Here is a 17017-nt window from a genome sequence, read left to right as displayed (position 1 = left end):
GTGCCAATGCGTAAAAGATATTTGATTTTAATACCGATTCGCTTCCCGTTCGAATTCAAACTCACCGAGTGTGTTTATATGTTAACATAGTATACATATTACTATTACATTCCATGAAGCTATTTTCTGGTGCCATTTTATTGTTTTAATTCTTACATTTTCTGGGAATAAACCGTAAATATAATTATAAATATTTATATTAAAAATTAGTTCATTAACTTTAAAAAATTATTTTGTTAATTAGTAAAAATAAAGTATATTGCGAGAAAAGATAACCGCCTGCATATAACAAGAAAGTTGGACACAACACAGGTCAGAGGTCAAAAAACAATGAATAACAGAAGAAATTGATACAGTTGGAAAAAAGAATGAAATATAAATGAAAATATCTACAAAAGTATAAAGAGATGCAAAAAATAATTAAGGAATAAATCAAAACGGCTAAGGAAATGTATTTGATGAAACAGTATAAAGAAAAAATAAGAAAATTGGCTGCAGTTTGCCAAAAGGTTAGCATAGAGACATAAAGGACAAAAAAGGGGTTTGGCTAACTAGATTTACCCAAGAAATTAAAAAGATGGGAGGACTACGTTAGACAACTTTTTCAAGATTAAAGAGGTGGAATGAATGGAAAGAGGTGAAATTAAAAAGTTAGAGGATGAGGTTAGTGCGACGCAGTGCGGGTTCCGAAATGGACTGGGTACTCGAAAAGGACTATTTGCCATTTACATACTGATTCGGCGATATCGTGAGTAAAGGTTAACCTACACTTGTGCTTTGTTGACTACGAAAAAGCTTTCGATAGAGTAAGACATGAAAAACTAATATTAATAATTACGAATAAGCACATTGACAGTAAAATCGTAAAATCATAAAGAGAAACCAAACATTACATTTGAATGAAAGAGCCGTAGTTCAAATTGATGGAGAACAGTAGGAAGAAATGAAGATCTGCAGGGGAGTTAGACAGGGATACATTTTATCGTCACTTTTGTTTAACTTATATTTTGAATAAATTTTCAAAAACATCTAAATAATATTAAAGCGGGAGTTACCGATCATTGCAATGACCATAGAAGACTTTCAACATCTAATCAAAAGCTTAAGTGTGAATATTGCTGAGATGTGAATTACTATAAATGCTAAAAATAACAAAATATAGGTTTATTACAAGAGCCAGACCACAAAAATACACCACATGTTGACAATAAATGGTATCGTGATAAAACAAGTAATAAAATATCAGTACTTGGGAACTTTGATCGATGAAACAAATGATCCTACTACAGAAATAAATAGGCGAATACAGATTGCCAGATCAGCATTTATACGAATGAAGCCACTTCTAATTAAATAATTCTGAATGATTCTAACTATACAGTTCTAAAATAAAGAAGTACTGGAGAGGAATGGTATAGAAACAAAACTAATGACCACTATGCAAACAAAAAAAAAACTGTAATACCTAGGCCTCTTGATGAGAGGAACCAAAAATGAAAATTTGAGACTCATACACTGAATACAGGGAAAGATTCAAGGAAGAAGATCTGTTGGTCGAAGTCAGAGTTTTTGGTTAAAGAATCTACGTGAGTGGTATCAATGCAAATTGATTGATTTGTTTAGAGCAGAAAGTTCAAAAATAAAAATAGCCATTATGATTACCAACCTCCGTAGATGGACGGCATTCTAAGAAGAAGAACAATTAAAACCACAAAATATTCCAAACTTACTTCAACAATGCCACCTGGTAGATACTTTAAAGTACTTTTTATGGTTCCCGTTGGCCCTTCTGTTTTAACTCCAAGAATTCCATCTTGAATTACTGTGGTAATAAGAGCTGTCTTTGGTTTTTCGAATTCGAAATTATATTTTTCAACTTCTGAAGTGGCGTCCTTGGTTACCTCAACTTTCTAAAAAGGATATTCGTTTTATTAAATAAGCAAAAATAATATAGTCCTATTCGAATCTCGATGGAAAGCGAAAGTATTTAATTTTTTTTTTTATTTGCTAAACAATAATTACCGTTATCGAGAATTCATATTAAAATTTTATTATCTATTAATGAATATTTTAAGTGATAGTAACTAAACTGTAATATCATATGAAACGAGTGTTCACTAATTATCAATAAATAAATATCAATAAATCAAAGCATTGTGACTCTAAAAATGCTTTTTACCTGGAATAAAACTGAAATCACGATCAAACACAACCGCAAGTACAACCTCAACTATATTACAACCAATTAAATCAATTATCGCATAACATTCCCTTTTAATCAGTATCTATGTAGGTATGCACTATCGGATTAATCAACTGCTTAATATTTCCAATGCTGACATACAGAAGTGAATTTTGGACCCTACGATAAGTAAAAAGAAGAAAGATAGACGCCACTGAAATATTCTGTTGAAGTAGAATGTTACAAATTCCGTGGACCGACCACAGGATGAATTGAATTAATTCAATTTTAAATGAGTCAATATTCAGCAAACGACTCTCCAGCAAAGTCCAACTATAACAGTTAAAATACTTTGTACATGTTATGGGAGCAGACACAGTCAACATGGAAAAACTTATTATCCAAGGAAAGGTAGAAGGCCTCAAGAAGGAATATAAGATGTGTCGACCAAATTTTAGGAATATGTATAGGAAGACCTATGCATGAGTTAAAAAAAATGACTAGAGACAAAGATCTTTGAAAACGGATAATATACGACATCACGATTACCACTACACTCCCTCTGGGGGTCAGGACTGAAAAGACAGATAAAGTAAAATATATGTCTGCTAGTGGTGCAATACAGGCCACAGTAAATTGCCTTATTGAGCAGTCCTTACAATAAGGATTTCTGCTTGCATAGAAAAATGTAAGCGGAGATATGGTAATACTGCACTTTGGTTGCATTGGTGTGTTATACAGGGTGGTCCTTAAGTAATTGTACAAAAAGAAACAGTAGATTCTACACTTTAAAATATTACGATTTAAGCTAAATTGCTTTAATAAAATGTTGATATTAAGAAAGATACAGGGTGTTAAAGTGCAAATTAAAAATTTTATTTTTGGCTATAACTTTTATGTTTGTAAACATTTATGCATAAAAATTTACAACTGGGTACTTCTAAATATGAGAAATTATAATTTGATGCACACTTTGATGTAGCGGATAGAGGGCGCCACATATGCCACATATGTGGCATAAATTTGCACTTAACTTTTTTGCTCTTTGAGTGAACTGTTTTTGTGATACAAAATATTAAAGATACATTATTTCAACAAAAAAAAGGTATACCTGTTAATAACTTTTAAACTCAATAGTTTTCGAGATAATCGCATTTTACAAATCAGCTGCATATTTCTGAGTTAAGGCAATTACCCCAGGCAACGAAGGAAAAATAGACAAAAACATTAATAAATCTAAATTTTGGTATAAAATACCAATAACTAAAGTTAATAGTTAACGAAATATTAAATAAAATAAATATATCAGCAGGATAATTAATAATAGGATATGACAAAAAACAGAATAATAGGATTTTACATAAAACATTTTATATTTTATGTTAAATTAAAGTCGTAATCAAAACATTTTGTTTACAAACCAAATTAAGAAATAGTTAAACTAAATTACTAAACTTTTTGTTAAAGTAAGTGTTCGATATGTCTACCATTTTCATTAATTCATTTGTCAATATATTCCATAAAAATCATCTCATATTAAATAGCATCATTGGTTCTAAAGAAACTGTTGCAGTATTTATTTCTTCCCATATTTGGTTGCAAATGTTTATGGCATTCTTATAGACACGTTGTTTTAATACGCCCCATACACCAAAATCAAGCGGATTAAATTCTGGGCTACGTGGTGGCTATAATGTATAATGGACGAATCTATATCCAAATCTTATAGTATATTATGTCGCAAAGGTTAAATAATGTATTAAACTGTGATGTATCTCATTCATTGGTTACTTATATACACTCATATAAGCTTACGAGTAACTATAATTACATATCGAACAAATGGACTATTATGATAATGATGATAATATTATGAGCTAACGAACTAATATTATGCTGAACTAAATTGCCTGTTTGTTTACTATATTTATAACAATATCGGTTATTAGGCCAACGATGATGTTTTTGTAAAAATGCTGAGTCTTTAAGGTAAGATTTGTAGCAAAAGTATTATGAAACAAGACACGTGTGTTATTTCATACCTGTGCTTTAGTTTCCATTTGTCATAATAAAAATGGGTAAACAACAATTTCTCCAATAAGACATTTAGCAGCCATAACAAAAATTTTGTAATGTTACATTATCATCTTTGAGTTGTTTTAATAAGAATAAACTATGAATTATTCTTATCTACAGGTATTGAGTGCTTTACCGCACAAATATCACAACTAAGAATTATGCGGCAGCTGACTTATAAAATGCGATTATCTCGAAAACGGTTAAATTTTGAGGTTACCAACAAGTATACCTTTTCTTTGTAAAAATAATGTATGTTTAATATTTTTTAACACAAATAGAGGTAACTTTAAGAGCAAAAAAGTTAAGCGCAAGTCTATGCCACACCTGTGGCATATGTGGCGCCATCTATCAGTAACATTAATTTATGTATAAAATTATAATTTATCCTACTTAAAAGCGTCCAATTATAAATTTTTGTCCAAAAATATTTACAAACGTAATAGTTATAGCGAAAAATAGAATTTTAAATTTCCACTTTAACACCCTGTATCTTTCTTAATATCAACATTTTATTAAAGCAAGTTGGCTTAAATCGTAATATTTTAAAGTGCAGAATCTATGGTTTCTGTTTGTACAATTACTTTAGGACCACCCTGTATATTGTGCAGGAGATGATGCTGAAGAAAAAGCATTCAGACATCACATGTTCCAAAAACTTTTCAGTCCATAATAATGAAGATACCTCCAATATAACAAAAATGATAGCATCTCATAAGATAAAATGTTTGGGAAGCAAACTAAATCTTCGTTGGGATCACCGGCTGCAGAATATATTAGCGGAAACACTATTACAGGTTTTTATTTTGCGGGGGAGATGAGACAGAAACATCACTGAGAAAATTTGGTTTGGGCAACAAGAACGAACACGGTGAAGCTTTACTTAGTTTACTGCTGGAAAAAATTTATTCCAAATGAACAGTTCTTCTACAAAAATCTACAAAAAAGAACATGGGAGATGGACGTGGCAGAGCCCGAATGGGAAAACGAGGAACGAGTTCAATTTTATGATCACTGATAAGAGATCGCGTGATCAAAAAGAAGTCTACACCTACCCGGACAGAGCCTAATATTATAAATGTATTTGAAGAACGCATTCTTGTCGAAAGCCATAAGAATACAGACTCAAATATTAGCACCCTGAATTACATTATAATAGAAGCTATAAAGGAAAGCCAGAAGATACACTGCCAAAGTCCGCAGACACAAGCATTAATAAATAAAAGGAGAAAAATGCAAAGTAATAGAAGTAAAAAACATCATGAATTTAGAGACATAAGTAAAAGAATACAAAAATCTATTAGAATAGACAACCAAAAGCATAAAAGTGAACAAATCCAATAAACAATTGAAGGAGAAAATTGACAAATGGCAAAAAAATATTGAAATTAAAGGATAACGATAGAAATATCATCTCCAACAGACATGAATTACTAAGGGTAGTAGAAGATTTCTATACAGAGTTATTCAGAAGTTCCGAAAGAAGACAATATTGTTATAGAAGCCGCAAAGATTGGAGGAAATCGACTATTAGAGAATGTAAAGAAATTTTTCAACCTATATTTGCATCAAAGTGAAATACCTACAAGTTAGCACAGTGCACACACCTATCAAACCACCTCTATAAATTATTCACAAGCATAATATCAAATCCATCGGAAACAAAATTAGATTTTTAGCAACCCAGGTAACAGGAAGGTTTTAGAAAAAACTTTGGCACCAACGACCACTTCCACCGCATAAAAGGAATTATAGAAATATCCATCGAATACAACCGACCATTGGTCCTAGTTTTCGTAGACCTTCGCAAATTATTCGTTCGATACGATAGAAATTAACAGCGTAATGGGAGCGTTGGAGGAAAGTCGCATAGATTATCGGTACTTCAAATTAAGCCGAATATATACAATAATGCAACCATTACCGTAAGACTACACAAAGATAAAAGTTGTGTAAAAATTAAAAGAGGAATTAAACAAAGAGATGCTTTCAAAAAATTGGATTGGGAAGCAAAAGGAATCGATGTCGATGGCGAAATTCTCTCCCACCTACGATTTGTGGACGACATTGTTCTGATAACAGATTACTTAAAAGAGATTGGAAATATGCTTACTAAGTTGGATGCCGCCTGTAATAAAGTTGGTTTGAACATACATTTTGGAAAGACACGGTACATGACAAATGCCAAGCGAAAATCCAAAAGTCGACTGCAGCAAAATAGGATTAGTTCATTGCAATTTCAGTTCCGAAACCGAAATTGCATTCTGCACTGAATATACCTACCTAGGAATTGATTTCGACACAGGCACAGACAATAGGGAAATTAGAAAACGAATAACCCAGGCCCGTAGAACAATTGGATGCCTTGACGGAGTTCTTTGGAGCTCAGAAATTGGTAAAAGACGAAAATACAATATTATATGAATCTCTCATAAAAACCAGCTTAACCTATGGTACAGAGACATGGAGACTAACAGAAAGCAATAAAAGAAAACTCGAAGCAACAGAAATGGATGTATTTAGACGATCACTTCGAATATCTAGGGCAGACAGAATTAGAAACGATGAAATAAGGAATCGGATGGGGGTAGATGGATCACTGGCAACAGACATAGAAAGGAAACAATTTATATGGTATGGCCATGTTCAAAGAATGCCAGAAACAAGACTACCAAAAATCGCCACGAAATGGATACCACCAAATCGTAAGAAACGAGGAAGACCAAAAAGAACATGGAAGGAGGGAATAACAAAGGCAATGAGCTCCCGAGATTTGACCGAAGAACAATGGAATGATAGAAATTCGTGGAAATTAGGCATCGGATAATGACGCAAGACGTTTTGAAACCGATATACAGTAGACTCCCTCTATAACGAGAACTGAAATGGCAGACTAATTACCTCGTTATAAGCGGTTCTCGTTATATCCAACAACAATAATACTGTGCATACATATGAATATTTAGTTTTCTAAAACATTAACTTTCTATAGTAAAGCCATTCGGAGCAATATAAGATGCTAATAAATATTGTTTGAATGGCGTTTTTAAAACAAAGTTGTTTACTTTTATTGTCAATGAAATGCATTAAAACAAAAAAGAGTTGTTTACTTTTATTGTCAATGATATACGTTAAAACAAAAAATCTGTATTCTGTAAATATGTATAAAGCGTATAAAGTTATTTTGTCATTTTTGACTGCTTTAAATTGTCCATTATTCTATCTATCATATTTTCTAAAAATGTAAAACAGTTTTATGCTTCTTCATTTGCGTTTTGTCATTGGATAAAGTTTATGACAACCTTTAAAACACTTTCCACATCTTGTCTATTAGGACCCATATTATTAGGTGTGAATGGTCAACCCAATACAATGACACTTGTGAATCATAAATTTTACATTTCCGACTAAGAATCATAAATTGTAAGAAGTTTATTGCGGGCGGCCCGCAGTTGAAAAGGGTATTTATTTATAGCTACGGCCGGGCCAAAACGTAAAAACACGTTTTTCAATCTTTTTTTTTTCTCTTTATAAGCAAATTTACCTCGTTATAGAGGGTTACAGTTCAATACAAATTTCAAGGGACATATAATGTACCTCGTTATAAGCGAAACCTCGTAATAACCGTGTACGTTATAGAGGGAGTATACTGTATATATATATATATATATATATATATATATATATATATATATATATATATATATATCATACATATAAATATTCAGGTCATGAAATCTAAATTGCCAACGACAACCAAACTGCTAAAATGCAAAGAAAATTAACTTAGCATAGGCAGCATATGAAACTCTATCAGATACTTTAAAAGACAACATGCCAAATTATTTGAAAAAGAAGACATTCGACCTATATATGCTTCCTAGGCTGCAGCAACCAAACTCAGAGTAGCCCAAAGGAGAATGGAACGCTCGCTACGTGGACTGACTCTCGGAGACAGGACTAGAAACGAAGAAATAAGAAGAAGGAGAGATGCCACAGATGTCATAGAGCGCATAGCATGGCTGAAGTGGAACTGGCGGGCCATGTGGCCAGAATAAACGACGGGCGATGGACCCAAAAAATTATAGTATGGAGACCACGAGCAGACAGAAGAAGCAAAGGTAGACCACCTACACGATGAACAGACCATCTCAAAAGAATCGCTGGGAATTGGCTGCAGGAAGCTAAAGACCGACAGAACTAAAAGAAATTAGAAGACGCTTATGTTCAACTTTGGACGCAGAAGGCTAAACGATGATGATGACGAATAAACAATAATAACTAACTTTTGTTCTGAATGGTATGGAAATGGGAACTTTAAACCATAAGGCACTATTGGAATTAATAAAACAAGATAATAATTATGCCACGTAACTATCTAGTCAGACTGTTAAATTAGATTAAAAAATGTGTTAGAAGTTGAGGTTTAATACGTTAAAAAATATATAACTGTATACCAAAAAAAAGTATGAAAATCACATTAAGCTACGAAACTAAAAAATATAAAAAAATTGGCAAATTCAAACCTTGTCTAAGTAGAAAAACATAAAAATATGATATAAATATTTATTGAATTAACTAAGCATATGTGGAGGTTGCACCGGTTAAATCGATTAAGTATCTGGGAGTCTGGTTGTCGGAAGGACTAAGGTTCGGAGTACACATCCAAATGATGGTAGAGAAGGCGAACCGAAATCTGGAGGCGTTGATACGGCTGATGCCAAACATTGAAGGCCCAGGTAGCACCAAAAGAAAGGTGTTAAATGGAGTTTTCCAGTCGGTGGTAACCTACGCTGCCCCCGTGTGGTGTAGCGTACTAAACACTGCGAAATACGCTAAGCTGATGGAGACTTCACTAAGGCAAATGCTACTCAGGGTATCTAGCGCATATAGGACAGTTTCAAATGATGCTCTATATATCATTGGAGCGGTGATACCGATCGTTTTGTTGTGCAAAGAGCGAGCGAGGGTGTATGCGAGGAGGATGGATGTAAATATAGATGAGAATGAGAGAGAAAGAACGATAAACAAAGTGGACGAAGGAGCTTATTCCCGATCTGAGGCCGTGGTGGGGATGTAAGTTCAGGAAACTAGACTACTTCCTGGCGCAGTTTCTGAACGGACATGGTAGTTTTGACACCTTCATAAATAGAATAGGCAAATCTGCCTCGGCAGACTGTACTGTTTGTGGGGTACCGGACGCTCCCGCCCACATTTTTAAATGCCAGAGATAAGCAAATGAGAGGAGAGATTTCGAGAGACAAATGGGTTTCGGGCTGGATGAAAGAAACGTTGTAAACATAATGTTGAGAGGAGAGAAATAATGGAGAGAAGTACACTGTCTGATTTCTGGGGCGATGAAGAAAGAGGAACAGAAGGTCAGAGGAGGAAATTAGGCCAGGGATCTGAAATTTATGGTTAATATTATTTATTAGTTTATGGCCTAACGTCTGAAACATTTTCTGTATTACGGTAATAGGTATGGTTATTTATAAATTTTTAGTTTTTTATTTTAGTTGTTTACTGAGTGCCAGACAACCTGTCTGGAACAGTGGTTAAGGTTTTATCCGGAACACGGTTAATCCGGCACTACTCTGGGGTCTCCTGGCCTAGTATCCTACTCGGCCGAAAGATGCCAGGGTATCTTGTTCCGTGACATAGATGTCCAAAAAATATTTCCCCCACCGTTGCCTGTCAGAATTCAATGGATACCTTCTTAGACTCTTACTGGAATCTGGCAATGCGGCAATTAAATCAAAAATAAAAAAAAATAAAAAAAACTAAGCATATATATGTTTAGTTTACATCGTTACATTTATTTTTATGTTTGAAGACAAAAGTATTTTCATCAGCAGATAACGAAACATCAATAAATGGACGTCCTAGTATACATATAATATTTTCTATCCGACTAATGTTGACTGCGAGTAACAGGTATACGACATTCAATCTCTAGAAACTATACCAACCGTCTAATAATGTCTACATTACTTAATACACTGGCACGGTACAACACCCTGTACCTATCGAACTCAGGGTCAACGGGTCTGTATGTATGCCGCCTTATTGAAAACGTTTCATCATGCTAATTAATAAAAGTCATAGAGTGGTAAGATTCGCTTTCTTCATTTGTAAATTTCTACAAATACAATATTCGCAAAATTTGCATATAAAATTGTAAAAAGTTCCTACGAAATTTTTAGAAAAAATATTAGGAAAACAAACATTAACTACAGTTTTTGGTAAAAACAGTTATATGAAGTATATATTAAAGGAGTTTAAAACCAATAAGTTAAACTAGCACCTACCAAACTCAAAAAACCACCTTTAACTTGTTCTTCTCCCGGTTCTTCTTGTTGGTCCATTGATTTTGCAATTTCTGTGTCTCCGCCTTTGGCTGTATCTGTTTTAACAGCAAAACTTTCGGTTTCGATTTTCTAGAAAAAAATAAGATACATAAAGACTATATGCTATTCATATCTGTTAGTCATATCAACACATGAACAAGGATACACAAAATAAAATGTTTGATGGAATGTTAAATGGATGAAATCATTACTATTATAGTTGCATCCATATCTCCCATCAAAAAAAGAGGACCCTTAAGCTAGCGGGGACAAATGAGCGGAATCTAATTTAACCTACGTAATATTTTTTCACCCATTTTTCACTAATTTATTACCACCCTAGTAATTTTTCACCACCAAACCAACCTTAAGGGAAGCGATTCTGCTGACTTAAGGTTCAAGCTAGCAGAATTAAAAAAAAAACTTTTTGTCGATGCCGTATTTTTTTACCCATTTTTTACTAATTTATTACCACCCTAATAATTTTTCGCCACCAAACCACCCTTAATGGGAGCGATTCTGCTGGCTTAAGGTTTAAGCTAGCAGAATTCAGAAAAAAAACTTTTTGCCGATGGCGTAGTTTTTTACCCCTTTTTCACTAATTTATTACCACCCTAATAATTTTTCACCACCGAACCACCCTTAATGAGAGCGATTCTGCTGGCTTAAGGTTCAAGTTAGCAGAATTCAGAAAAAAAACTTTTTGCCGATGGCGTATTTTTTTACCCATTTTTCACTAATTTATTATCACCCTAATAATTTTTCACCACCAAACCATCCTTAAGTGGAGCGATTTTGCTGGCTTACGGTTAAAACTAGTACAATTTCAAAAATAGTATTTATGATATACCACAGTACTCTGCTAGATTTTTATGAATTTATTACCACACTGGTAATTATTCACCCATCAACTACTCCTTAAGAGAAGTCAGTAATTCTGTTGGGTTAATATTTAAGGTGATAAAAAATCTATTTTTACAATTTTACTGTACTCCTCTTGTAACTGAAAGTATGAAATGCTTGGCAGGTTTTTACTGAATTTTATCCACCCCAGTGGCGGATCCAAGAGGGGGGGGGGTTAACGGGGGTCATGACCCCTCCCAAACAAAATTAAATGGCAATTAAATAATCCTAAAAAAATAATTTAAAACCCATCAACCCTATAAGTAGGAAGTCAAGAGTTAAAATGATTCAAACTCATTTATTCTAGGGGTAAGTGTAGAATTATTGTGCGGAAGCCTTTTTACATTGCTCTTTAAAAAAATCAACAATTCCGAATACAGTAATACCTCGACTACCCAATGTACATGACATGACTTTTCGCACGAAATCAGCACATTTTTATTTTGTATTAGGTATTTCTTATCTTCAGTTTTGCCTACGAATTGGTTGTTTGTAATTTGAATATGTGTTATAATTGTTGACACTGTGTGCTACATTTTATAATTTGTCTATAATAAATATCAAAGTAAATATTGTTGTTGCATTAGCTCTGTCTGATACGTTAGTGGATACAAATAAAGGTTCTGGGGGCTGCGGTCCAAGGTATTTGTTAAACTCGTTGGGTTAATGGCATGAAAGTCATCTCAGGCATTTCAGGGCGAATTAATCATCAAAATATACAACGCTCTTGAAACGATTTCTACGTGGAAGGACAGTAAAATGTCAGCTGATGCATTTTCAATAATGCAAACTATTAGGAGCCCAGAATTTCTCATTTCAGTAGTTTGGTAGTTTGTCTTAGTGATATTTTAGGTATAACTGTATCACTTGGTCGTCTTCTTCAATCACCAAAATTAGATTAGAATCTATAGATAGAGGCCATAGAGGACATTAAATGCATTCTTCAAAATAAAAGATCAAATGCTGAATCTGTTTTTAGTAAACTTTACTATGAAGTAAAGGAAATAGCTGAACAACTAAACATTCAATTGAATATGCCTCGTATAGTTTCTCATCAAACCTGTCGTCAAAACCAACTTGCTAACTCTTGCGAAGAATATTTCCGAAGATCTATTTATTTACCTCTTTTAGACAATATTTTAACATATTTAGAAAAATGACGTTCACCGAAAGTTATAAATCTATTTAATCTTCGAGTTGTTTTACCTAAAATTGATAACACACCAGAAGATAAAGTTGCATTAAAAAAATTGTTGACACCTTCCAGGATATTATTGGACCATCTACTGCATATTCCACAGTAGAACAACAGTTTTCACTGTGGATTCAAAAGAGGAAAAGAGTCGTACAAAATAATGGAAAACTTCCTGATTCTATTTTAGATGAATTAGATGTTCATATGTATCCAAATATCAGAATATTTCTGTAAATATTAATTACACTTTCAGTCAGTGCAGTAACAGCAGAGAGTGTTTCTACGCTTAAGCGTCTAAAGACGTGGTTCAGAAATAGAACTTCGGAGGAAAGGTTAACTGGTTTAGTACTCATCAATGTGCATCCTGAAATTTCTCTAGATGTTGATGCAATTATCGAGGCGCAAAGAATACATTTTATAAAATTATGTAATATTTATTTATCTTATTCTTATAATATTTTTAATCACTGAACTTTTATTTACCACTCGTTGCCGGCTGTTGCTGATACTTTTCTTTGGTTTAATAGTCTTTTATACTTGATTTTACTGTCATAGAGTATGTGGGTTAAATTATTTTTTTTTGGTTTAAGTTTAAGACCCCTTAATGTTGTACCCTTCTTTGCACCCGTAGGATATTTGGGTTTTAATAACTTCTCATTGGTTTAATATATCCCTTAAAATAATTATTGAGAAAATGGTTTCCTTACATGAGGCAAAAATCATATCAATCGTAAAGGTGCAAAAATCAAAATCACTCTCAAGATTCATGACCCACCCTGATAAAAATTTCTGTTGATCAGCCACTGAAGGTGCAAAAATCTAAAAACGTACCAAAATCACCCTCAAGACCCATGACCCCACCACACAAAAATTTCTGGATCCGCCACTGATCCACCCTCATAATGTTTGACGCTTAAGTCACAGTTAATGGGAATCATTCAACAACCTACGTACAACTCTAGTTAATGCGATACCTTTTGGAAATACAAAAGTGCTCTGCTAGATTTCTACTATAGTTTTACCAGCCTAGTCATTGTTTTCGTAACTACCCTAATTAAAAACATTCTGAAATGTTATTCTGTGCTAACTAATATTTCTTATTCTATTTCTATAACTAATATTTAAAATATGAAAATACTTTATTACCAAAATTATAAATTTTAACTGTTTTAAAAAATTGATTATAATAGTGAATACATGGCTAAGAGAAATCGAATCGTGAGCCTTTTTATGTATATAAAATAACTGAACTCAAGTAGAGTTTTAGTAAATACGAGTACAGTGGAATTGTTATATTTCACAGAATAATTACCAGGTAAGAAATATTAAAATTAAAATAATTTTATTATGTCTATTACATTATTCACCTAATTGTAAAGGAGGGTCGGTACACCTTGTGCAGATTAAAATATTTGTATTTATTGGGTATATCCATAGACCTGAGCTAAATGTACTGCCAATCAAGGAGTGGTGGCTGAAGTCTTGATCGGATTTTAGATTGATACCGTCCTCTTCATTTTTATTTAACTTTGGCAATAAATTACAAATATAGCGCCTCTTTACTGACCCTGAGTGTGATTTATGCTTAGTACAACAGTGCATACAGTTTTGAGTCATTTTTAATAGTGAACACCAGTGCACATTCATCTACGCATGATCACGTCTATTTTAACTCTTGAAATGTGAAAACGTGCATTTTTTTATACTGGACGAAAAAGTACGACTTTATGCCCTCAAAATTAGAACACAAAGTGCGGAATTTATGCCCAGTGTGTTAGGTGAAAAATATGAAGATAGCAAAAAATAGTAAAAGGTCGAAGTAAAAGTACAGCAGAGTACAATAAAAAAATATTAAAAATACCTTTTAAAATTGTGTTTTGTCAGTTCAAAATTCAACGTAGCAGAATTATTGGCTTCTTATAGAGGGGTAAAAGAGACAAAAAGAAAACTGGAAGTCTTCGAAAGAAAAGTCCTAAGAAAGATATTTGGACCTATTAACGAAAACGGAATATGGAGATCCAGGTATAACCATGAACTCTACCAACCGTTCAAAGAGACACCGATCTCAGAATTCGTTAAACTTCAGAGACTTCGCTGGGCTGGTCATGTAGTAAGAATGGAGACAGAAAGATTGCCGAAAAGAGCCCTAGATAGTAAAATGCAGGGCGCAAGACCAGAAGGAAGGCCACGGAAAAGATGGGAGGATGAAGTGGCAGCACCCGCGCAAAATTTTCTAGACGTGAGAACCTGGAGAAGATCGGCGCGGGACCGACAAGGTTGGAGGCATAGTTTGGAGGAGGCCAAGGCCCGATTTGGGCTGTAGCGCTATTGGAGAGAGAGAGATAGAGGGGTAAACGATTGTGAATGTGGTAAATGAATTGCAAAAGCTTTGTAGTATACAGTGGTATTTAAAAATTACTTTTTTTTATTTTAACCTAAGCTACACGGGTTAGTTGAGAGGCGAAAAATTAGTAAAAATCGAGCAGAATCATGCGGTATTTCAAAATTTTGATTTGAATTAGCTAGCTTAATATTCGAGCTTCCGCTTAATAGCCTAATATAGACTTCCCATAAGGAAAGAAGTGAAAAATTAATAGGGTGGTAATAAATTTGTAAAAACCTATCAAAACACTGTGGTACTTCACAAATATATATATTTTTTAATTCTGCTGGCTCGAATATTTAGCTAGCGGGAACGTTTGCAAATAAAATTGCTTTAGTGGTGAAAAATTATCAGAGTGGTGAAAGTCTAGCAAAAACTTAAAAGAAAACATTTTTAATTTAAATTATAAGTCAAGTAAAGTGGAATATAAAAAAAATTCACCATAAATTTTAACCTAACAGAAATATTGATTGATAGAGTACAGTAAAATTGTAAAAATAGATTTTTCATCACCTTAAATTTTAACCTAAGAATTGTTGACATTCCACATGGGTTAGTAGAGGGTAAAAAATTACTAGGGTAGTAAGAAATTCGTAAAAACCTAGCAGAACAGGTATTTCAAAAATAATTTTTATTAATTTTGCTGGTTCCTATATTAAACTAGCAGGACCGTTTCCAAATAAGATTGGTTTATTGGTGAAAAATTATCATGGTGATCAAAGTTTAGTCTAAACTTAAGAGAACAGTTTTTTTATTTCAGTTATAAGTAAATGAGAGTGAAATTGTAAAAGAATAGTTTTTCACCTTAAATTTTAAACTAACAGGCTTTAAGACCCTGTCGTATTGCAAAAATATATCTTGTTTTAATTTCGCTAGTTCAAATATTAAGCTAACAGGAACGTTTCCAATTAAGGTTGGTTTAGGGGTGCAAGATTATCAGGGTGGTTAAAGTTTAGTAAACATTTAGAAAACAGTTTTTTATTTTAGTTATAAGTAAAGGAGAGTGAATTTGAAAAAAAAAAAATAATTTTTCAACTTAAATTTTAATCTAACCAAATTATTGACTTTCCATAAGAGGTAGTTAAAGGGTGAAAATTTACTAAGGTGGTAATACATTTATAAAAACCTAGCAGAGCACTGTGATATATCATAAATATTTTTTTAGAATTCTACTAGCTTGAACCTTCAGCCAGAAGAATTGCTCCCAGTAAGGGTGTTTTGGTGGTGAAAAATTATTCAGGTGGTAATAAATTAGTGAAAAATGGGTAAAAAATACGCCATCGGCAAAAAGTTTTTTTCTGAATTGTGCTAACTTGAACCTTAAGCCAGTAGAATCGCTCCCATTAAGAGTGGTTTGGTGGTGAAAAATTACTAGGGTGGTAATAAATTAGTGAAAAATGGGTGAAAAAAATATTACGTAGTTTAAATTGGATTCCGCTCATTTGTCCCCGCTAGCTTAAGGGTCCTCGAAAAAAGTGGCGGTATAAATGTTTAAGAAATTCCAGTAGCCGCTGTCGAGGGACGTATCGCGATATTTGTTGTTTCACGAGTTCAAAGAGCAGAGAAATCAGATTTTGGAAGAAAACAAAAATATTTTACATTTAAGAAAATAATATTGTTTAAAACAAAAGTTAACAATAAATTGTCCACTATTTAAAGTTAATTGTCCTAGTCTTCTGTATTCATTATATACATTAAATACATTGTTTAATAATTTTTTCCAGTCGGCGCTTGTGATTTTTGATAGTTCATATCGAATTAAATCACTTTCGCGTCAAATTCTGGAAAAATATTTTTCCTCCGAATTCTTTTTTTTTACATATCCAAAAATAAGTTCTATGGGATTGAAAATGGAAAAATAAGATGGTAACCTCAAATCAGTATGGCCATGAACCATTGCAATTGTGACCAATAAATATTGTTTGACTCGT

General features: G+C 33.1%; 1 protein-coding gene across 1 annotated transcript in view; it reads right to left on the bottom strand.

The window, feature by feature from the left end:
* Window positions 1–17017, bottom strand: part of LOC140437063 (uncharacterized) — a 167821-nt gene that overhangs the window by 57326 nt on the left and 93478 nt on the right. Inside the window, exons 15-16 of the mRNA XM_072526314.1 lie at window positions 10567–10695; window positions 1731–1910 (exon numbers count right to left, since the gene is read on the bottom strand). Of these exons, the coding sequence (XP_072382415.1) occupies window positions 1731–1910; window positions 10567–10695 (309 nt within the window). The remainder of the gene's footprint in view (window positions 1–1730; window positions 1911–10566; window positions 10696–17017) is intronic.

This window comes from Diabrotica undecimpunctata, chromosome 3 (genome assembly GCF_040954645.1).
Source record: "Diabrotica undecimpunctata isolate CICGRU chromosome 3, icDiaUnde3, whole genome shotgun sequence".
NCBI classification, from domain to species: domain Eukaryota; kingdom Metazoa; phylum Arthropoda; class Insecta; order Coleoptera; family Chrysomelidae; genus Diabrotica; species Diabrotica undecimpunctata.
This window is presented reverse-complemented; position numbering and strand designations above follow the sequence as displayed.